At 42.1% G+C, this 24,705-nt stretch overlaps 1 protein-coding gene across 1 annotated transcript in view; it reads left to right on the top strand.

The window, feature by feature from the left end:
• The window catches only part of AGPAT5 (1-acylglycerol-3-phosphate O-acyltransferase 5), a 59,514-nt gene that overhangs the window by 30,641 nt on the left and 4,168 nt on the right, over positions 1-24,705 (top strand). Inside the window, exons 5-7 of the mRNA XM_019439168.2 lie at positions 4,161-4,251; positions 17,409-17,570; positions 23,933-24,056. Of these exons, the coding sequence (XP_019294713.1) occupies positions 4,161-4,251; positions 17,409-17,570; positions 23,933-24,056 (377 nt within the window). The remainder of the gene's footprint in view (positions 1-4,160; positions 4,252-17,408; positions 17,571-23,932; positions 24,057-24,705) is intronic.

Below are 24,705 nucleotides of genomic sequence, written 5' to 3' on the forward strand. Positions count from 1 at the left end.
TTGCCCTGATGCTCCATGTTTAGTCCTTCCTGTCCTCTGTTGCCACCTTCTCCGTTTCCATGGGAACTAAAGAAGACAGCTGCCTTTTTTGTTAGCAGTGTGAACGCAGTGCTGAGGAGGTCATCAGATGCGAACCGCGGAAGGAGGAAGGAAGTTTGACTTGGCGGTCTTGACTGTACGTCTGCTGTGTGCCACAGTCCACTGGTGCTGGAGAGAGCCAGACCTGCCTTGGTCGCACAGCCTCTAGGGGCAGTTGTTCTCGAGAATGAGGCGCTGAGCTGCATCTGGGGTCGCGCTCCCAGCTGCTCCTGTCATGTGCCTTTCTTCGAACCACATACGTCCTCTCCCTGCCATCTCACGTTTCTAAAGCAGATGTGTTTTACTTTTAATAACAGCAAATCGCACTGTTATTTTGTGCCAAGCACTGTGTTAACGTAGATTACACAAGTTATCACCTTTTGTCATTACAGTATGTAAACTGTCATTTCATCTTGTAGACAGGGAAGCTTAAGGCACAGAGGGGATGAGGAGGTCATCCCGGGGATCGGGGCCTGCGAGTGGAGTCTGGGATGTGAAACTGAGCATCCAGACTGTTGTGTTCTGTGTGCTTTGGTTACGGTCTTTGTAGATATGATTTCCTATGGAAGATCGCCCGCTTTGTGGAGTAACGGGCGGGTTTGGGCATTAAAATGTAACTGCTAAGAATTTGCATCTGTGGCTTGCCCTTTCATATCCTAACAGAGTCTTCAAAAAAGTTTTAAGATTTTTGCCTAAGTGCAGTTTATTGATTTTTCTCTCCTAAAATTTTTGCCTTTTCTGTCCTATTTTAGAAGGCTTTGCCAAACTCAGTGATACTAAGATTTTCTCCTTTGTTTGCTTTTAGAAGGTTTATAGTTTCAGCATGCATTTAGGTCTCTGGCCCGTTTCGAGTTAACTTTTATATCTGGTGTAAGGCCAAGGCTCCTGTGTCTAAATACGGATATCCATCACCACTTATTGACAAGGTTATTCTTTTCCCCATTGTTTGAAATAAATTGATTTCATATATACAGGTCCGTTTGTGAACCATTTATTCTGTTGGCACTGATCTATACGTGTATCCCCATGCCCGCACTACACTGTCTTGATTACCCTTGCATTACAGTAAGTTTTGAAATCTGGTGTAGTTAAGTCTTCTAAATTTGTTCTTTTTCAAAGGTGCTTGGCTGTTTTCGGTCCTTGGCATTTCCATATAAATTCTGAAATCAGTTGTCAATTTCTGCGTAAAAGCTTGCTGGTTTTTTACTTCAATTGCATTGAATCTATAGATCCATCTGGGAAGAGTGATATCACAATGATAGTGAATGTTTGGGTCCAAAAGCGCAGTATTTAGGTCTTCTTTAATGTCTCTCAGCAGTGTTTCATGGTTTCAGAGCATACAAATTTACACACATTTTGCAAAAGTTAACCACATTTGCCAAAATAAATTCTTAGTTTCCTGTTTTTTGACGCTATTGTAGATGGCATTTTTAAAAATTTTATTACATGCTGATAGCATGTAAACATACGGTTGATTTTTGTATATTGATATTTTCTTCTGTAACCTTGCTAAACTTATTTATTATCTAGTAACATCTAAAAATAGTAACGTTTCTTAGGATTTCCTACATGGAGAGTCATGTCATTTGTGTATAAGTACAGTTTTATTCCTTTCTTTTAATCTGGATGCCTTTTGTTTTTTTTTGTCTTGCCTGGAGTGCCCTGGCCAGAACCTCTAGTCTAGCTTTGACCAGAACTGGTGAGAGTGGGCGTTCTTGCCTTGTTCTACATCTGTGGCAAAAGCACTCATTCTTTCCCCATTCCTTAGGTCTTAGACCCACCATGCATTCAGTCACCCTCTTGTTACTCTCCTTCATAACATCTTGCTCTTTTTCTACACTGTCATATAAGTGTAATTACATTTTTATTTGTATTTCGTTTAAGTTTGTTTATTTCGTTAAGTTTGTCTCTTCTGTGAGACAAGTTGCGTTAAGTTTCGTTAAGTTTGTCTCTTCTGTGAGACAGAGACAGTGCAAGTTGGGGAGGGGCAGAGAGAGAGGGAGAAAGAGAAACCCAAGCAGGCTCCCAGCACAGAGCCTGATGTGGGGCTCAAACTCACGAACTGAGATCATGACCTGAGCCGAAACCAAGTGTCAGACACTTAACCAACTGAGCCACCCAGGCACTCCTGTGTAATTATATTTTTAAAACTTATTTGTTTAATGTACTTTTTTCTCACTTGTCTCCAAAACCATATGTATTTCATTACCCTCTATAGTACCTGGCACATAATAATAGGTGTATAAGAAATATTTCTTGAATGAATCCTGAATGAACTGTTCATTCTTGCCTTCTTGCTGACCATCAGTTCTCTTTTTAATTAAACATGTAAAGAGACAGAAAATAATAACCACTTGAATTATTAATCATTCAAATCATGAATCATTTTTATTAAAAAAAAATTTTTTTAACCTTTATTTATTATTGAGAGACAGAGAGAGACAGAGCATGAGCATGGGAGGGGCAGAGAGAGGGGGAGACACAGAATCTGAAGCAGGCTCCAGGCTCTGAGCCCCGACACGGGGCTCGAACTCACAAACCACAAGATTATGACCTGAGCAGAAGTCGGATGCTTTACCAACTGAGCCACCCAGGTGCCCTGAATCATTTTATTTTTGAATGCTTGAACTAAAAGCTAAAATCCATCAGTAATTGCTTTCATGGCGTTGAATACAAACTTCACTTATTTAAAATGTATTCTCCTGATAGTGAATTTGTGGTTTTTGGAACTAATTTTAATTTTTGTTTCCTGTTTTTCCTTCTACTTACTGGAATATAATAAGGAATTCTTAACTTTTTTTCTTAATTTTACCCATTTTTCTACATTTTCTTGGTAGCTCTGGTTAATCTTATTATCCAATATTAAGGTACATAGAAATCTATTAATTTCTATGTTTGGCAAAAATAGTGGGCTCCAAAGACAATTTATATAGATAAATAAAAAGTTAATCTGGAAGCTGAAAATGCAGAATTGTAGAGCCACCATTAATTCAAGTTTTTCACCTAGAAGATTGAAAGAGAGTAATCATAAGCTTGTCTAATGAAAAAACTTGAACTGTCACAAAGGTTCATTAGGTAGGAGTTTTACAATCAGAAATCATTCAGATAAGGGAATGCTTCTGTGCTAGACATCTAGACAGACAGCATTACCTGCGATCTGATGAGGGTGGATTAAATGAACAGAATTTTCTTTCCTTCTCTCCCACTATCCTTTTGTTTCCTGTATTCTGTTTGTACTGGAAAAGATTTGATATGAATGCCTTACTTTTGTCTTTTGGCTGTCACTTAACCATGTTGGTGTAGTTTTGGTAACTCAGTTGTAAAGTTAGGAGTTTCTCCCAATGTTGTATTATATGTTAACTAATTAGAATTTTTTAAAAAATTTTGAAAAGAAAGAAAAAATCAAGTTAGGAGTTTCTCATTGTATATTTTTATGGTTTCTGTCTGTATTTTTCCAAGCAGATAGAAGTAAAAGCTCAGATGAATTGATTACTTAGTAAACATTCACCTTCCTTTTTTACTTATACATGCATTATTTCAGTTTATGAAACTGCTAATAAATTGAATTATTTAAAATGCAGTAAGGGAGCTCCGTAAAATAAGAACACTGTGGGAATCTTTTACAATATGAATACTTAATATTTTATACTGTGGAAATTTAGATATTGCCTCAAATGAGATGTGCTTTTCTTATCGATACTTAGGGACACTGATGTGTGACATTTGCAACTTTTAAAAAAGTCGTTTTTCAGAATCTTAGGGCAAAAAAGCTCTTTATGAGTCAGCATTTCATGGGCAAATTTTTAATTAAGGAATATTAGTGTGTAATTAGAAACATTGTTAGATTCTTAATGATTGACCTACCAGTGTATGTAGGACTGTATTTTAAATATAATCCGTTTTAAGACTTAATTGCATTTTTTTTTTTTGCATTTCGGTTACTCTGCTGGAAATGAATCATGTGTAAAATGAATATACATTTTTCCCACCATAGAATCTACTCCCTTCGCATTGGCATTAAGTTAACAAGAACCACAAAAAAAGCTCACACGAAACAAACCATATTTCTTTCTGCTTCACAGATGTATCTTGTGATTTTTCCAGAAGGAACGAGGTATAATCCAGAACTAACAAAAGTTATTTCAGCTAGTCAAACATTTGCTGCTAAAGAAGGTAAGTAAAACTTTGACACTATTTGAAAAAATATTTTTTAAAGAACCTTTGCAGTTTTTCTTCCTGGAGAAGATATTTATTTATGTTTTACAACAATGGAAATGAATTCACTGATTCATTTCTTTGGTGAGTGCATGTATTAATTACCTCTTAGGAAATGAAGTTTCTCGATTATTCATATGCGTGTTATTATAGATGTCTGAAAGATTAAATTCAAGTGCTTGCTAAATACATATTTCAGTGCCATGGGTTTTTTTAAAATCTGTCTAGGTACCTGACTGTGCAGATGGAGCCTTTTTCTTCGTTGTGGCTCCTGTGTGGTGGAAAGGATTTGTGTTCTGTGGGCTCACAGACCTGGGTTGGAATCCAGACTCTGACGTCTGCTAGCTATGTGGCTGCAAGTTGCCTCATGTTACAGACCTTGTTTTCACGTCTCTTAAGAAACACGTACCTCATAGGTATACCTAACTGGGTGTAAGAATGAAGCTAGAAGATATGTGAAGTCCCTGTTGGAGCATGTTACACAAAGTACTTGGAAATTATTAATGTCCCCCAAGACAGGAATGTTTCCAGTGTCCTTATTTTAGAATGTCGGACAACTAATACACCTATAAGCTATTCACTTTAACCAAACTGGGACGTCAACAGAAAACAGTGGCCATGCCGTGTTTTCAAAGTTGTCCTTGAAGATTGAGTTAGTGTACGATCTCCGTACATGGATCACCAGACACTCCCTGAGCAGATGTCTTGTTGATGGCGTTCTGCCAGGGTCTGTGCAGTGCTGTCTGGAAGGATTGGCTGCAGCAATGGTAGTGTTTTCTCTGTCTGCTCTCCCCAGCGTGGTAGCTCCTGCCCACATGAGGTGGTGTTTCAGGGGAAATGAAGTTTTAATTTTGTTAAATTTTTTTTAATATGAAATTTATTGTCAAATTGGTTTCCATACAACACCCAGTGCTCATTCCAGCTAACTTCGTTAATTTTAATTAATTCATTGTGATCTGAAACAGAATTCTTGATACTTTTCCTTATTGAAATCCTTTCCCTAGGCTTCTGTAGGGCTTGTCTCCATTTCCTTCTCCCTGTCGGGTGATTCCTGCTCAGTCTCCTTTCCAGCCGCCTCTTCTGCTTCACTCTCTCCCGTTTCATATGTTGTGTCTGTTGTTGGCTGGTCTCCCATTCATTGCATTTTCGTGTTTCCCTGTGGGCTTCATCCACATCCATAGCGTTGGCCTCCATTGATTTGGTTGCTGATGACTCACAAAAACCTTTCTCCCATCCATATCTCTGACTTTAGACCTAGAGGTTTGGTTGCCCAATAGACAACCTCCCTCAATCAGCCCAAAGGCCAGTGATGCTCAGCATCACTTGTCAGGGAAACACAAACCAAAACCACAAGGAAACATCACCTCACAATTGTCAGAATGGCTAAAATCAACAACACAGGAAACAGCAGGATGTCTTTGGTGAGGATGTGGAGAAGGGGGAACCCTCGTGCACTGCTGGTGGGAATGCAGGTTGGTGCAGCCGCTCTGGAGAACAGTGTGGAGATTCCTCAAAATTTAAAAATAGAACTAGAACTACCCTGTGGTCCAGCAATTGCACTACTAGGTATTTACCCAAAGGATACAAAAATACTGACTCAGAGGGACACATGCACCCCAATGTTCATAGCAGCACTATCAACAACAGCCAAAGTATGGAAAGAGCCCAAATGTCCATTGACTGATGATTGGATAAAGATGTGGTATATGTGTGCATATAAATACATAAATAAATACACACTCAGCCATCAAAAAGAATGAAATCTTGCCTTTTTCAATGATATGGGTAGAGCCAGAGACTATAATGCTAAGCAAAATCAGTCAGAGAAAGACCTGCGTCATGTGGTTTCACTTATATGTGGAATTTAAGAAACAAAACAAATGAACACGGTGGGGGAAAAAGAGAGACAAACCAAGAAACAGACTCTTAGCTATAGAGAACAAATTGATGGTACAGAGGGAGGTGGGCAGGGGGGTGGGTTAAAGAGATGATGGAGATAACGGAGTACGCTTGTCATAATGAGCACCAGGTGAGGTGTGGAAATGTAGAATCACTATAATATACACCTGAAATTAATATAACACTGCGTGTTAACCTACTGAAATTAAAAACCTAAAAATAACCTATCTCAAGGGAGAACTAAAAGTTAAAAATCAAAAAAATAATAAAAGCATATCTTACAACAGAAGTCACAGATACATGGCTTTTTTAAAAAAGGGGTTTATGTCCAAAAGTGTTAGAGAATGTTGCATTTTCTATCCTTCCCTTGGGGAGGTACAGTTCGCATTTATGTATTAGTCTCAGAAAAGTGCTATTGTAAAGATGTCTGATTTTGTGTATTGAGCTGGGGTTTTTTTAATGTTTGTTTATTTTTGAGAAAGAGAGCGTGAGCGAGCATGAGTGGTGGAGGGGCAGAGAGAGGAAGACCCAGAATCCAAAGCAGGCTGAGCGGTCAGCACAGAGCCTGATGCGGGGCTCGAACCCATGAAACACCAGATCGTGACCTGAGCTGAAGTCGGACAAACAACCGACTGAACCACCCAGGTGTCCCTATTGAGCTGCTCTCTAATTTTCATATTTAAAAAAAAATTTTTTTTAACGTTTATTTATTTTTGAGACAGAGACAGAGCATGAACAGGGGAGGGGCAGAGAGAGAGGAAGACACAGAATCTGAAACAGGCTCCAGGCTCTGAGCTGTCAGCACAGAGCCCAACGCGGGGCTCGAACTCACGGGCCGTTGAGATCATGACCTGAGCCGAAGTCAGATGCTTAACCGACCAAGCCACCCAGGCACCCCTCTAATTTTCATATTTTAGAAAGGAAACAGTGATCTAAAATTACTAAAGTTTGGAATTTTTGTGGGGTAAATGTTTAGAGTTGCAGAAAATTCTGTCTCTAAGATTATTCCTTCTCTAAATTAGATTCTAGATGGCTGAGTTCTGACTTCAACAAAATGTATATTTTACTCTGAAAGTTAAAATAGCTTATAGATGAGTCAGTTGTGGGATTCTTTTTGTGTGTGGGGTGGGGGGGGGGATTCTTGATAAACTTGAATATAGACCTTACACTATATAAATTTTCAACTACTCTTATGTGTCGTCTCGTGTAGCCATGTTAATTCTGTTCCAGAATTATAGTTTTGGATTAGATAAGGTGAAAGGGAAGTAATAAACATGTGGGGATTTTTTTTTCTTGCTGCTTTTCACGTGTATTGTAAAATTTGACACATTTCGTTGTTACTGTATGATCGATGTCATCTTGAAACACTTGTGTTTTTTATGAGTTTAACAGAGTTGGCCTTGAGAGAAGTTTCCTGGAGTGCATTAGATGCTCAGAGTCTGCTGATTTTGTTTTTAAAACAGTACAGTATTCTACCTTTAAATATTAAATCTTTATTAAATTTTGAATATGTAAAACGTTCCACTAAGGTGGTAGAACTAACTCTGATGTTTTCTAGGAGGTTATAATTAAATAGCAGAAATGAAACAGAGTTGTATTCATCATCTGTTGACGTGTAACAAATTATCCCAAGCCCTCGCGTGGCCTCAAACAGTAAACATGTGTTATCTCCCAGTTGATGTGGGCCAGGAGTCCCGGTGTGGTTTAGCTGGTGGCTTCTTGCTCCGGGACTGTCACTGGCTGCAGTCATTTCAGGGCCCCCCCAGGGAGGATCTGGTAAACGCCCTCTCACATGGCTGTCGACAGGCCTCAGGTCCTCACTGGCCGTTTCGTGCCACTCGGGTCTCTCCACTGAGCTCTTCAGGACATGACCACTCACTCCCCTCGATCACCAGAGCAGAGAGGGGTGGGGAGGGACCGTGGAGGACGTAGTGGGACGATGAGAGCATAGAGTAGGGTGAGCAAGACAGAAGTCACAGTCAGCAGGTGGAGGTGAGGAAGGGCTGCCTTTCCGTGGGAAGGAATGGGTGAGAGGCGGAGAAGGGGAACCGTGAGAGCCGTCCTCTTGAAAGAGCAGTGAGTACGGGGAGAGGGCGGACGAGCGAGAAGCTGGAGTATTCTTGGTTACGTGGGAGGTCCTGCCCCGGACTCTGCAGGAGAAGTCCAGCTGATGGAGCGGTGATCCACTTTCCGAAAACCCCAGCGTGCCGTTTTGCAGCAGTTTTGCCTCTTGGAATGTGTGATGCACTGCTTCATTCATTTTAAATATGTTAGCACAGACATTTTATTATACCTTGTCGCTGGGCAGATAAGTTTGCATGACAGAATGAGTATAATCTGGGATTACTGTGTTTGTGTGAAAAGTAATGTAGACTTCTTGTGTGTTTTAGTATTCAAGGACTTCTGACTTCTTTTGTAAAATTTACCTGAGTGTGTGTGTGTGTGTGTTCCTATTTGAATATTGCCATACTGCTTTCAGTTGGGCAAAACAAATGTTTATGTGGAAATAGATTTATTTGCTGTGTAATCATTATTCAGAGTTGTAATCTCAGTCCGGGTTTTCAGGCCTGTGCTAGTCCCCTTGGCCGCCGTGACAAGACAGCACGCTGGGGGCTTAAACAGACACTGATTTTCTCACAGCCCTGAAGCCGGAAAGTTCAAGATCAAGGTGCCCACAGGGTTGGTTTTGCTGAGACTTCCCTTCCTACCTCGTAGCTTGGTCTCCTTCTGGCCGTGCCTTCACGCGGCCTGCTTTGCGTGTGCTCACACACAGAGGTCTCTTTCTGTGAGGAGACTGGTCCTGTCGGATCTGGGCCCCACACTTAGGACCTCATTTCACCTTAATTACCTCCTTAAGGCCCCGTGTCCAACTACAGTCACGTTGGGGGCGGGGAGTGGCTGAGACACACACAGGGTCTTCACTTATCTTTCTCTGTGGAATTATATTTAATACTAATGTTTCTTAGTATTTTTAAAACAAGTTAAGATGGATATTTACCTTATGTCTTACAATCTTACTGAGATGACTGTTTAATATAGCTCCCAGAAGTTACTTATCTCTTAAAAATCCACACTAATTTTGTAATGCCAGATCAAGTGTTTTTAAGTAATTCTCAAAATGGCATAATAATGACATACACTCTTTAATCTGATAACACCCCCACTCACCTATAATCGATCAATTATTGGTCTGTCATTTTTCCCTGAGTTGTAGATCTTTCTCAAAGTTTCCAAAAGGGGGGAAATGAATAATTTGTCCTGTAGATAATAATTTTTCATTGCTGACTGTTCTTTCTTTAAATTCTTCAACTGGGAAAACTCGGTATCTATCAGAACTATATTTTCTTGTGACTGTAAAGGTAATTATTTCCCACCGTATACAAAAGAAATTGATTTGTGAACTGTATATCTAAAGGAAAGAGAAGAGGAAACCACTTCCTGTTTTCTTTCCTCTTAGGTCACAACTAATTGAGATTACTTAAAAATAAAAATGAGGGGCGCCTGGGTGGCTCGGTAGGTTGAGCATCTAGCTCTTGATTTTGGCTCAGGTCGTGATCTCACAGTTCACGGGTTCAAGCCCCACTCCACACTACGTGCTGATAGCACAGAGTCTGCTTGGGATTCTGTCTTTCCCTCTCTCTCTGCCCTTCCCTGTTCGTGCTCTCAGTAAATAAATAAATTAATTTTTTTTTTAAATTTTTTTTTTAACGTTTATTTATTTTTGAGACAGAGAGAGACAGAGCATGAACAGGGGAGGGGCAGAGAGAGGGAGACACAGAATCTGAAACAGGCTCCAGGCTCTGAGCTGTCAGCACAGAGCCCGACGCGGGGCTCGAACTCACGGACTGTGAGATCATGACCTGAGCTGAAGTCGGCCGCCCAACCGACTGAGCCACCCAGGCGCCCCTAATTAATTTTTAAAAAATGAAACAACTTGTTTATCTGTTAAGCTAATTTTTCTTCAAGAAAGATGAATCTTAGTAGCACTTGTCAGTGTATAATATTTAAAACATTATTATTATTCCGAAAGTAACTTCCTTTGAACATGACAAAAAATAAATAGAAAAACCAAAGCCAACCTTTTTAATTTGGATTTTTAAACGTGTTTAAATAATTATACCTTATTTTCCTCTTCAGTTTTCTGTCAGCAGTTACATTGACTGGCCTAAAAAGTATGGGTGATGGGTATGGTTTGTCTGTCTGTCTTAACTCTAAATATTTGAAGGTTCTGGTTATTGCTATTTCCTATAAGTGTTTTCCTTCAAAAATGTGTTTGCCACACACTCTGTCCATTCGATATCAGGGGTGTTACTGAAGATGATGTCTGTGTTACAGTGTCATGAATTCTTCATGTTTACTTCACAGTTTGTCATGATAATGCTTTCTAAATTTCTCACTGAAAACTGAATGTTAGTTATTTCTTTAAAGCAGACTGATTCATATTTTTAAATAAATTAGCCAAGATTTTGTTTTTAGTTACAGTCTCTCCAAGACAAAAATTGAGATCTGGAGAGGTCTGAAATATAGGTAGAGTCTCCAGGCAACTACTAAACGTCAAGTAAGCGAGGTATATATTGAGGGCTGCTCAATTTTGTAACAGTAAGTTAGGGAAAAGAGAATTTTATTTTCAGAATGGCTAACATGGAACTTGTCATTTAACAAATCAGTGGTGAAACATTTAGTAAGAAAAGCTTCAACATGTCAATAAGACAGTATTATGTAATTGTATTATAAATATAAGTGAAATGGTATGATAGGTAAAAATGATCATCCTATATGTTAGTAAGATGTTTTGCTAAGTGATTAGATGAATATAAGTCCAACAAACTGGTCACGGAGTGACCTCTTCCTCTGACCTCCCCAGCTAGCTCATTTCTGCGGCAGGTTTCAGCTCTTATCGTTGTGTTGTGTGGTCAGCTCTCCATTCGTTCATCTTTGTGGTGATTTGTGGGTGCAGAATGCTGCCTGCTCCCAGAAGGGCCACAAAATGAATGTCAGGGGCCTCGATTACTATTGAATGAAGGATCATAGATGGCTCAGGAGATAAAAAACAGAAAAGAAGCACACTGGAAAACCACACTCAAGAAGACCACACTGGGACTTGCATTCCCAGTGTAGAATTATTTATTCTTAGATGCTAGGCATTTTTGAAAAAGTAGGGATGAGTAAAGGGAGTGAGACAGCTTTCAAATTTATAGTGATCCTCAAAATGAATCAGCAGGTTTCCCTTTGCATATCAACTTCCCCATCAACAGATTTCACTTTGTGTAACAGCTTCTCCTTCGGGGTCTGAATTGCAACTGTATTTCATTCTTAGCCTTTGGCCCTACTCTCCTTCCCTGTTTCTATAGCATGGTTCCAACTGGCGCCTGGGTCAGGTCACAGCCTTAGGGGTGACAGCAGCAGGGAGCGTTGCCGGTAACCCCGCGTGTTCTGAGGGGGGACCAAGTCACCACCATAACGCTCTCAGGTGTGACTTGGGACATGGCGAATGTTCCAGTGGCTCGGAGAGTTCGGTTTTCCCTCTTTGAGGCCATTTCCATACCACTGACTTACAATTTTTTACCAAAACAAATATTACCCCTTATTCCTCCAGCCTTTCCACTGCTTCAGCTGCCCGTTGATCTGCTCAAGCCGCAGTCTCAGTTCTGAGTCAGTGGTGCGGGAAGCGGTGCCTGAACCAGCGGCCGCAGCGCAGCCCTGAAGGTTGCCTGTCACGCAGCTTGTCCGTACCACTCAGACCCCCTCCATCGGCTGTTCCAGGGTAGAGTTCTGCCTTCCGCGCCATTCTCACACCCCCTAAAGTTTGAGAACCGCTCGTTTCAATGAGATTAGTCATGTTGCTCCGCAGGTTAGTGGGGTCAGACTTTTGTGTTTTCCAGAACATGCAGATCTTATATTTATTGGTGAGCCTTCATTTTGTACTTAGGTTTCATTCAGAGACAGGGAAGTTTGGTAGCAGTTACCCACCCGGTGTAGGGGCCTTGGAGGCGGGCAGGGAGGCTCCACGTAAACATCCAGGCACTGGTGGAATAACTTACGCCCCTGTCACTTACGTGAAGTCTTTCATTTCAACTAAGTTTCCTTAGAGTCATTTTAGATATTTTGCTTTTCATTGGTTACTGAGGGATTTGGAAGCTGATGTATCTTAATCTTCTTCCTGAACCTATTAACATGAGCCCCATGGTGGCTTTCTTTTACTATAGCAGCTAGCAACTTATATATTTAGACTTAATTGTCCTTGTAATAGAAGAGAGGAATTTAGCAACACATCTGTAATGGCAAACCAAATAACTCAAATTTTCATATTATTGAGCAAGTAAAAAGATCCTTGTAGTTTTAAAACTCTTTAGAATTTATGGAATTTGGCTTTTACTATGTGAATAACACTGGCTATTATGTAGGCTTAATTGTCCTTTTAAAATATAAAAACAAAAGGTTTTTTCTCCTTTGTAGACTTAATAAAAATTATTGTTATATCTGTGATGCCATATTAACAAATTTAGGTGGCAAATGACAAGCTAATGATAATTGTAATAGATGGCTTATTAATAAACTTCATATAAAAATCTCTTGCTAGTTAAGAAAAAGACATGAACTAGAAAACTGGGAAAAGCACATGAATGGGAAATTCAAGAGGTATGACTGACCCACGCACATGAACCTGGCAAACATTAAAAAAGGAAGTTACTGTCCCGTGTTGGCCCAGCTTTTGTGGAACAGACGCACTTCTTCATGCGGGAGCCAAGATGGCACGTTTGCTCCCTGTGGCTGCAGCCCGTTAAGAGACGTGGTGTCTTAAGACAATGCAGATGTGTTCTTTCACACTTCAGGAGGCGGGAGGTCTGACACGGGTCTCACGGGGCTGAAGTCGTGTGTGGGGAGGGCTGTGCTACTTTTGGAGGTGGGGAGAACCCGTTCTCTTGCCCAGGATCCCTGCTTCGTAGAATGCTCTGCTTTCGCGGTCTTAAGATTGCTTGCACTGGGTTGTACACATGATGTCCACGACGGTTCTGCTTTGACCTCTTCCTCGCTCTTTCTTCCCCTGAGCCTGGCTTTTGGCTTAATTCTGACCTCTTTTTCCCTGGCCCCCAGGCTTTCCAGGCCTGGAGTGGTCCTGGTCTGCCCCCTGCCCCGCGGCCCCACCCTGCGGTTGTCACTCAACGTGTGTGTGTGTGTGTGTGTGTGTGTGTGTGTGTGTGTGTGTGTGTTGCGGCCTCCCCCATTCTCAGCGGTTCTCAGCCATGGGGAACCTGCTTTGTCTGCTCCCTTCTTTCCGGCTGGGGAAGTGAAAGTGTGTGCCGATCGCCAGTCTGTACCGTCTGGTCTCAGAGCCCGCTAGTGTTGTGTTTGGCGCTTCTCTTTTTCCTTGTGGACCATGTCTTCCAGTTTTCGGACTTTTTCTCCTCGCATCTCAGAGTGCCTTTGCCTGAATTGGAGAAGTTTTCTCTGACTTCTGCATCAGGCAGTCACGCCTTCCCTTCTTTACTTCAAACTTTTTATGTGATTGCTCCAATAATTTCCTTTTGCGTACCTCACCGCCACGCTCCTGTCTGCTGGGTTCCCCCCGGTTTACGAGCACAGTCTGGTTCTCATACAAAGGAATCTGTGTGTTCATATGGCCCCATATGGCCCCCCTGTGGCTTTGCTCTTTTCTTCTCCTGCTCTCTTCCCGCTAACGGAGGAGTTCGGGCCCCTCGCCTTCTCCCGTCTGACTCCGTCCAGTCTCCAGAAGCATATCCCACTGCCAGCTCACCGGTGACCTGTTAGTGACCCCAGTCGCCAGAGAAGCTTCCTTTTATCGGTCCTCCTGTCTGTCGGGGCTTCTGGCAGTGCCTGGGCTGCCTCATCCCCCACTGTCCGACTTTCTCAGGGCGGCCAGTACAGCCAGTACCTCAGCCGTCCTGTCTGTGCAGGTGATCCCAAGTGTTTGTGGCTGCTGGTTGCCACTTTACAGACCCTGGTTCTCACCACTTCTGGAGTGTTCCAGCCAACAGTGCCTAAGTTGAACACACGTTTTCTTTCTTTGGCTGCCTCCCGCCCTCACCTGTGCTCTCAGACGATGGGCGTCCGCACACGTGTGCGTGCGTGCGTGTGCACACGCACACCCCCAGCTCTCCTGCCTGGCCGCGCTCCATGTGTTTATGGTACAGCCTCGTGTCTTCAGGGGCAGAAGTCTGGTTATGTTTTATTCCTTTTCCTTTTTTACCATGTTTGATAAGCTGCTGGATCAATGTGTGTTTGGTTCTTGTAACATCACTTGACTGCATTTTCCCGGTCCAGTTTAGGTTCGGTCCTAACTCAGTGCCTTGTTGCCTGTGACTTATGCCCTAAAGTATCTCGGAAACCTAATGGTTCTCTTGGCACCTAGATTACATCTCTCCTTTGGCCTAAGATCTGTGGAGTCCCACAGTACCAGCCTGTCGCTGTGCAGCTCTTCTCATGGGATGCCAGTGCCCTCCTCAGTCCTGCCGCTCACACGCTGGGTACCTGTGCTCCCCAGGCCTTCCGGACCCTGACTTCTTACCTTGTTCATAGGTCTGCCTCTCCCCGCTTCGTATGCCCCATGCCTCCCTCTTGGCCTCTCTCCAGGCTCCTCTTTAGCCTGAAACTTTCACCAGTCAGATATGACTGATTGAAAAAAATCTTTAGTATGAGGAACATTTTTGTATTCTGGGAATATTTTGTACCTCTTCTAGGACATTCTACCACGTTATAGCTACTTATGTTTATTTTATTGGCTCATTAATCTTTAGCCTACATGCTTAGAGTATTAGATTAGTATCTTGGTAATAGACACAAAATAGAAAAAGTACTAAACAGGACAGTGTAAGGTCTTGTTAGCTAGCTATGTGACTTTGAGCAAGTCACTTTACCTCTCTGAGCCTTAGTTAAATTAATTTCCGGGAGTCAAGTCAGATGGTGAGATATATATCATCTAGAGGTTGTAGACCATTCCCTGCGTGGACCGGAGAGGGTCATGGGCTCGGACTTACGATTGTGAAGTGACTTCTGATCTTCAGAGAAGGGCCGCTGTCTATTTGTTGTGGTAAGGGCGTCCGTCTAATTCTAAGCCTTAGAAAGTCTGTCGACTGTGTGTTAGTTAGTAAGTCCGTGCGGGAGAATTGGCAGCTGCTGTGTCCTTACCTCACTTCACCCACTCTTGGAGCTTCCGTTCCTGCCGCTCCACAGAAAGTGCTAGTCCCATAACACATAGCCTTTGTTTGGCCACACAGCCCCTTCTCCATTCCAGATGTCTCGGTGGCCTTCTGGAGATGTTCTCTTCTCAGGGCCCCTGTGTCAGCCCAGTCTCCTTGTTCTCCTTCCTCGTTGGCTGTTCTGTCTTAAGAGCTGGAAGATAAAAGCTGGAATATTCAGGATGTAGACTGGACTAGAAAATGTGTCTAGTGCATTCCTCAGTAAGAAGGTTATTTTCCTTAGTCTTTTTTTTTCTTTTTTTTTTTTTTTTTTTTACACACAGTAGTAATTGGGCATTTCTTACTCATCTGTCACAAAGCTATTTTCAGGCCTTCCTATAACTTTTTTTTTTTTTTTTTAATACTATTTTTCTGTCTTCCTATCTTCTTACTGACTTACTGGAGTTTTGTAATTGTTCTCACTGAATAAATACCACAGGGTGATTCTGTGGAACTTTGGACTTAATATTGGATGAGCTCCAGTAGTGAAGAAGGAAGTATTAACTAATTTAATTGACAAATAGATGTTTCCCAGCCTGGTATACTATTCAGATTTTTGTTATAAGTTCGTGAATAAATTAAGCTGCTTCTGCCCTAGGGACTTAAGTCAGATATGTGGTTGTGGGAATCTCTTTCTTTCCCACACTGCTTTGCATTTTAAAAATTCTTCTGCAGGAAGATCCCAACATACTATAGCTGTTCGTCTTTATGCTGCCTGTTTTCCCTGGAGAGTCGGGAGAAAATCCAAATCAAATTTTGTCTAGTCTAGGTTCGTGTCACTTCAGAGAGCCACTATTTTCTGTTAAATGGTCAGTACATATTCTCATTAAGAAAAAAGGAGGCAGTGGGATATAGGAAGGGGAAAGAACAAATTCGTAATACAGGTAGAGCACTCACAGATATGATGAATTCTTCTATAGGAATTGCAGTGTTTTCTCCGTTACAGAAACTTCATATATATGTGTGTGTACATATATAATGCAAATGTGCCCGAGAGCATTGAAATCCTGCGTCTATACAGAAACTTACTTAGCATTCAGTTTATATCAATGTTCATGGCAGGATTATTTATAACAGCCAAAGGTTGAAAACAACCCAAGTGTCCATCAACTGATTGTCGATAAAATGTGGTATATCCATACAGTGGAGTATTATTCAGCCATAAAAAGTAACGGAGCCCTGATACTTACCTCAACATGGAGAAGCCTCGGAAACAGAATGCTAAGTGAAAGCAGTCAGGCACACAGAAGTCCACAATGTGTGATTCCGTTTATGCGAAATGTCCGTCACGGGCAAATCCAGAATGTGCAGTGTCTGCAAAAGGTACAGGGTGTCTTTTTGGAAAGAGGAAAGTGGTCTGGAATTTGACAGTGATGATGGTTGCCCAGCTTTGCGAGTATTCTAAACACCACTGAATTGTACAATTTAAAATGATTAATTTTACGGCATGTAAATTATACCACAATTTAATAATAATAATAATAATAATAATAATAATAAAGCATTCCAAGTATCAAGCCTGGTTTTCCACATAATATATATCACTTTGGGTATCATATGCAGCAGGGCTCATTTGGTGATTCCACACTCCCACATCCCTGTTTGAATAGAAATAAAATTAAATCATGGACTAGGAGTTAGAAAGTATGAACTGTATTCCTGAATCTTAAGTGACCATGGATGTTCTCACCTTTAATTCTGTTGCCAGAAACGAGGATGATAATACTTACCCTTGTCAGCGTTTACCAGATTGAAGGGTTTCTGGTTTTCTGACAGCTTTCCAAAGTATCTCATACATGTAGATATTTCATAAATACATATTAAATGAATGTTTGATTTAAAGAAATCAAGTCATGAGAGTACTTTCTAAAACGTCAAGCCCTGTACCTATGAATGAGAATATGGCTTTAATATATTCTGGTCTGTCTATTCCTGGAAATGTGAAAACAATTTGGATATTCTACTCCTGAGGTGTTTCGTAACTAACTTATGGCCACACTGAATCGACTTCTTTTTTAGGCCTTGCAGTATTAAAACATGTGCTGACACCAAGAATAAAGGCAACTCATGTTGCTTTTGATTCTTTGAAGAATTATTTAGATGCAATTTATGACGTGACAGTGGCTTTCGAAGGGACTATTGACGATAAAGGGCAGCGGAAAGAAGCACCGTCCATGGCTGGTGAGTTTATATTTTCAGTGGAGTCCTATATTTGTGAATGTGTCATTATTCTTTTTAACGGGTAAGTAAATGTGCTTTGTAACATTTACTCGAAATATTTTCCGAGGATATACTTGATGTGTTTTTCAAGTACTTTTTATTAATCCGTAACAGTTTGAATTTCCCGAGTCCTGCTAAGTTTGGTGTCTCCTGGTTGCCATAGGAGTCCTTTGGACTGGCCCGTTATCACTAACTCAGCCTCTTTCTACCCAAAGTTTCACACATAAAAATGGAAGGCTGCATAAGTCGAAGGGGGGAATGAGGAGTAGAGTGCTAACCTAGCCACCCAGAGGTGTGCATCGATGGTTAGCATTCATCTTTGTATGTACTTTTATAGAATACTTAGGAAACTCAGTATCATTGGCAAGAAGAAAAACAGTTAAATGTGGCTCCGTTTTTCAAACCTGTGCTAGGTTTTAAAGACCTTTTAGCTACTGTCTATGTGTCCTATCAGATATGACAAGAAAAAATAGAATTTTAAGTGAGTGGAATGTTGTAGTTAAACATAAACAGAGACACTCTTGCCTGTTAGAGAAACTGAAATATGGGAATAAGTAAGCATGCAGGGAAGCCTGTGAAGCTGCTGCCTGAGCTCTGAGCCCGAGGTAGAACACCGGGCTTTTGATTTCACGTTGGTGGCTGTTGAAGGTCGAAGTCCCGGGCCTGGAAGAGTGTGTCAGTGGGTCCTTGTGAAGCCCGATGTCCCCAGTGTGTCCCGGAGACAGCGACCTGGAGGGAGGACGGACGGGCGAGGCACGGGGGGCTGAGTGGTGTGGGCATCGGTCGCGGTGGGAGGAAATACAGATGCGAAGTAGTGACCGCGATTGCTGTCACAGTTGCCTTTGACACAGAGCAGTTGTTATGTAGGAAGCTGAAGATTTTCTTCACTTTAATTTTTTGGAATATATTTGGAGTTTTTTGGAATATATTGTACATCAAACAGTTTAAAAACCAAAACTTAATAAAGTTCACAGTGAAACAGCTTGCTTTCTGCTATGTCCCCTTCCCACTCAGGGTCCACCTTCCCCTGCTCAGAAGCGACCACTTTTCTTAATTTCTTATGTGTCATATGTGCAAATTTAAGTCTGCATTCTTACTCTCCAGTCCCTCCTTCATGAGTCCTTCTTATGAAAAAGGCAGTATATTAATATTTTTCTCTGTTTTTTAACCATCAAAGGAGTCATTGACCTATTTTTACATTTGGAAACACATGAATTTAGTTGTTCAACGATATTGTCACCAGTTTATCACCATTTAAATAATGAGATTTATTAAACATGTTTTTATTATAAGTTTCTAAGAAACATATAATTCCCGTAATGACCTCTGCAACATGCTTCCATTGTGTCGCCGTCCGGACCATAAGAGCTCCTTGGGCCAGGCTCATGTGCCCCGGCACCCCCTCATTAGCCTGCCGTCTTGGACCATGCACCCTCACTGTCCAGCCTCTCTTCCCCCCACCCGCCTTGCCCTGTGTAGGCCACGCCTCCTTTCCAAGGGAAGCCCCTCCCCTTGCAGCCACCCCCACTCTGCCCCCACATTGGTCTTCCAGGGGCCCACTAGCTTTCTCCTGCTTTAGCGCTCCTGCCCTCCTGCCCCATCCTGCCCCACGGGGAGTGCTCAGCATGTGGCAGTTCTTTTCCTCCTCTAGACCAGAGGAGAAGGCCCTGAGGAAGCCAACCAGCTCAGAGTTGCCTTGTCTGGATCCCAGCCCTGTCCCGCTTCTGTCCCAATTCCTCTGTCTCCTACACATTAGCTGACAGAGGTTCTGTGTTTTCCTTACAGATCATCTCTTCTTGAGAAAGCTGGCTTTTCTATCACACCCAGAAGCCATGTGGCAAATAAATCTGTCATTTCAGTCAATTAAGCGTGAATATTTCTGCAAGGAAAAGTATACCAGAGTAAAATCAAAAGACTGAAGACAAACTGGGAAAAATATTTGCAATTTAGATCACAGAAAAAAGGCCTGATTTCCTTAATGTATAAAGTCCTTCTACAAATTGATAAGAAGGTGATCAATAAGTCAGTAGTAGTTCACAGGAAAAAAAAAGTTCAGTCTCATTATACTAAAAATGCAGTTTGAAATTTACAGTGAGATACCATGTTTTGCTATCATTAGCAAAAATCCCAGTATCAGGTTTTCTAACAGGCCCTGTGGGGAAAATACTTTCCTACTTTGCTGTTAGGAGTGCAGTGCAGTTTAGCCCCCCCAAAAGTTTCCTGGCAATGTCTATCAGATTTATAAATGTGCTGCTGAGAAATCATTCTACCAGTATACCTGTCCGCGCAAGATGGTTTTCCGTGTTACCTGCTGATTTTAATTATGAGTTGGGATCTGTAGCTTGAAAAACCCATCTCTCATTATTATGTAAATTGATTGATACTCTGCTCTACTTATAATCTAGTATAGATTAAGATGCACCTTCAATTTATGATGTAAATTGGATTGGATAGAAAAATTCCTTAATTAGATATAAAATTCCGGAATATTGTACATTCTGCGTCTGGGTGGTTGAGTTTAATATTAAGCATAATCCCCACACATGGTGGGCTGTCATTTAATAGTTGTATTTTGTAGCCCACTTAAAAAACATTTCCGTAGTTGCTAGATTGTTCACGTATAAGCTGTATGCCAGTCATTTCGGGCACTTTAGGAGCATTAGAACTCCATCAGAACCGTCTGGGATGGTTGCTGGCCGTGTCTAGACCCTAGACACCACCCTAGACCCCCCCCTCCCGCCCCGACCCAGGCTGGCCGCAGACAAGGGTAGACTGCAGTGTCGATGAACTCTCGGGATCACTAGTGTCACGATTCGGGCCTGAAGGAGGCGTCACGAGAGCTAGGCAGCAGGTGGTGTCCCTTGTCCATCCCATTGTGTGGTGTGTTTCATTACACGGTGAGTGGGCTTGCATTTGTGATTCATCTGGTCTTGTCAGAGTCAGAGTCAGTCTTCCCTTTCTCTGGCGTCATTGGCCAGAGGTGAGCCAGGCCCGTCTGAGTATAATGGGCTTGTTTAAAATCCTGTTTCTACAAGTGGGTGGTATACTGTAATGAATTAATGAAGTTAAGGATAACATTTGATGCTCTGTTTAACCATTTAATATGGTTCTGGGTAACTTTTTTCTATTAGTATTTTCTTATATGAAAATAAAACTTACAGGTAACCCAAAAGAAGAAGGAAAAAAACTCCACAGGCTCACCTGTGCAGATGGAACCCCAGTTAACAGTTTGGATGTTTTCCTCAAAATCTTCCTTTTCATGGTGTCCATATGTTGGAGTATGTTTGTGCCTCTGGATATTTTTTTAAATGAGATCATTTGTGTATATTGTTTTCTTTATATCCTGCTTTTATTTGCTTAATAGGGTATCATAAACATCTTTACATGTCAGTATATGTACTTCTGTAATTTTTTAAAAATGCTACATAATGTCCATTGATGTGGACATTGATGTGACTATGCCACAGTTTATCTACCCAGTTCGCTACTCTTGGATTTAGGTCATTTTTTTCCCCCAGAGGGAATGGGGGCAGGTAATAAGCCCGTGAGCCAGCGGTGTGGGGGCCAGTTGGGGTCCAGGGCCACATGGGCATTTTCTGCCCTGCTCCCTGAGGTCTGCTTTTCTCTTCTGTCTCCGCCTTGCCTGGCTCCCCAGGCCCAATGCGCATGGGACTCAGTTTCTCCCGAGACCAGACCCTGTGACCTGTGTGAATACAGGAAGACTTTTGTATTACTCTAGCAGATCACTACACTCTAGGCTCTACTAGGAAAGTTCTAATTAGGAAAAAATTATACCTTAATTAGAATACTTTTTCCCTACATATCCTAAATATTATGGGGCAATTTTTGCTCATGCGATATGAAATAAGCTCCAACTGAAATAGATATTACAAGTATAGATACACGAGCTTTATTAGACATTGAGGAAAAGATCTACGCCACTTCCTTGTCTGCTGAAAGTCATTTAGTGTTTATCTGATGATTGTCTTGTGGTCTACGTTTGGGTCCTCACGACAGACCCTGGACTGATCGGGCTCCACTGCTGTCGCTCGGGGCCTTATCCTCCTTTGGCCCTACAGGGGTAATAGTTCTTGCCTGCGAAGCCTCGTGGACGTCAGATGAAATCAGGCACATGAAAGTACCATGTAAATTTTAGGGGAGGGGGACCCTAAAAGCACCCGTATGAATGCGGGAGGCGATGCCTTTTCTCTTCTCAGCTGATGTCTCATGAAAGACATCACTTCCCAGGCACTGTGGTTACAAGCATCCATTTCTGACTTGGGAGGTATGCTCACTTTTTCTTTACGGCCTGTGGCTCTGTGGCTCTGCCCCAGTGTGTGCAGTGTGAAGGAGAAATCCAGGTCCCTTGCACTGCTATTTAATTATGGAGATATTGGGGGGGGGGGGGGGGGGAATCATTAAATGGAGGTAGGAAAATTGGTGTCAGGGTCTGCATTTTTATGTACCAGAAATGCAAAGACGAAGGCCGGCTGAGAAGTCCTTGTCACAAACACATCGAGCATCCCAGGCGCTAGGCACTGCTCCCCGGGCCCCAGCTCTTCTCACCGTGATTCTGTCAGGCAGCTGCTGTCCCGGGGTCTCTGTTTTGCAGACTGGGGAACAGGCCCAGAGAGCTAACACATGTGTTCAGGGCTGACCAGGGATCGAAACCCTGGCTGCCTGCCTCCCTGGCCGTGCTCTTAACCACTGCACAGGTCTGCTCTAAAATACCTCTTAAGCAGTTCTTGGATGATATACATGAAAATGGAACTTGAGGAAAATGAAGACAAAAATATTGAACAGTAAAATCTTCCCTATAGCAGTGCTTTTTGCGCATTTATCATCAAAGCCAGTTCACTCCTAACGTATATGACCGTGAGATCATTTTGATGACAGAAATGCTGCGTGTTATTAAGGATAGCAGTGGTAAAAAAAAAAGAAAAACAAAAAACAACTGTAGAGAATACTTAACAAAACAGAGATGTGTGTGGAGTCAAAAGAATAGAGACTTCCTTAAGCTTAAAGTCTTCTTCAGACTGTAAAATATACGAATCACCTTTTAGAACATGGTCTTTGAACATATTTAACTTGAGATAACAGGGTCTCCGCCCCCTTCTTGCATACCCACCGAGGGAATGCGGGAATGTAGCCTCCTCTTGGATCTCTTAGGAATGTTTCCTTGTTCTCCAAGGAATTTAAATATGTTAATAATCTCACCTCTTCACCAAAAGCCACCTACAAAAAAGGGAATTTCCCAGCTCAGAGTTCTATTTTGTCTTTAAATAAATTCTGGCCTCCTCCCTTGTGCAACCAGGCCTGAAAAAAGACTGTCTGCTTTGTTCAAAGGAGCATGTTTTAGGAATTGCAGTTAAGAGCTCATAGCTATTCCACAAAACGAATGTTGGTTCCTAAGCTGAATATAATATGTGAAAATACGGCAAAGGCAAGAAGAGCAGTGGGTACCAGTGAATAGAAACCAATAGCAAGTCACAGAGGGACAGAGATCTCTCTGCCATGTCCATAGTGGGAGTGCGATGGTGAGGACAGGCTCACATGCCCGGGAAGGCACTAGGGATTCAGGGGGTTCCGTGCCTCCGTGCCCCCGATGCTTTGGCAGAGTGAACCTGACAGACCTATCTCTGTCCTTCTGGGTCTCAGTCTAGTGGGAGCAGCAGTGACCATGTGTGGTGCGTGAGAAGCTTGGGAACAGCAGACTGGTGGTTTCCTGCAGATTAGTGAGTCTGGAGGTGGTTGACATTTAGGGGTCCCTCCAGAGGGTGGGTACGAACTTCCAGCTGAGTCCAGCTTCCTATTCCTAGGCCATCTGTAGAACTAGAGGTTATTGTATGAAAAGTAACATTTGGGGGGCGCTTGGGTGGCTCAGTCCGTTAAGAGTCCGACTTCGTCTCAGGCCATGATCTTGCAGTTTGTGAGTCTACGTCGGGCTCTGTGCTGACAGCTCAGAGCCTGGAGCCTGCTTCAGATTCTATGTCTCCCCCTCTCTCTGCCTCTCCCATGCTCATGCTCTGTCTCTGTCTCTTGATAGTAAACATTAAAAAAAATTTTTTTGGAAGGTAACATTTGGTACTATTGATGTAACTTAATGACTTCAGGTAATTGCGGTAGACTCAGAAATTATAACAGGTTCTTCTACTTTAGCTTGAAACCTAAAACCATCAGTCTGTAATTCTTTTAACTTTTTTTTTGCTAAGGAAAGAATCTGGTTTTTCATCATTTAAATTTTCTTACCTCATTTTTCAATTGTCTTCTATAACCATGAGTTCTAAAACAATAAAAAATGAAATATTTTTGTTTCTTGTTAGAATTTCTCTGCAAAGAATGTCCGAAAATTCACATTCACATTGACCGTATAGACAGAAAAGATGTTCCGGAAGAACAAGCACGTATGAGAAGGTGGCTTCACGAGCGCTTTGAAATAAAAGATAAGTGAGTAACACCAGTTCTTGCGCTTGGAAACCTTGGGTTCGGCTAAATTTCACTATAATACAGTCTTTTTATCTTAAGAATGCTTTTTTATAAACTCAAGTCCAATCTGTCCATGTTTTAAGCCTCACTGTTACAAAGTCCCATGAACTTATTACAGGAGGCCTCTGTTTCCATTCATGGTATTTCCTAGACACTGTTCTGTGGGGGGATATGAGATTAGATCTCTCTCTCTCTGTCCCTCTCTCTCTCTCTCTCTCTCTCTCTCTCTCTCACACACACACACACACACACACACACACACACACACACACACACACACACACACACACCCCTGCAGTCCCAGGTCAGACGAAGCGATGTTGTGGTTGAGGGCTAGCTGGACTGCCCACGTTCCCGGGAAGCGAGGCTGTGGGATAGAGGCGTTAGTCTGATGTACGTGTGGAAATGACGTGGGTGTACTGGTTGGAAGAGGAAGGGGCGGGTGACATGTTTCTGACCAAAATGTCTTTTTGCTGTTAGTATTTGGGGCCTAAATGGTTTCAGGCTTGACCTTGTGTTTGTCCATGCTAATAACATCACTTGGAGCAAACAGTGTTGACCCTTGCTGAGCGTTACCTGTAAGGAAAGTACAGGTGTGTTTAGATACCTG

This window comes from Panthera pardus, unplaced genomic scaffold (assembly GCF_024362965.1).
Source record: "Panthera pardus isolate Hobbes unplaced genomic scaffold, ASM2436296v1 HiC_scaffold_13, whole genome shotgun sequence".
Taxonomy (NCBI): Eukaryota; Metazoa; Chordata; class Mammalia; order Carnivora; family Felidae; genus Panthera; species Panthera pardus.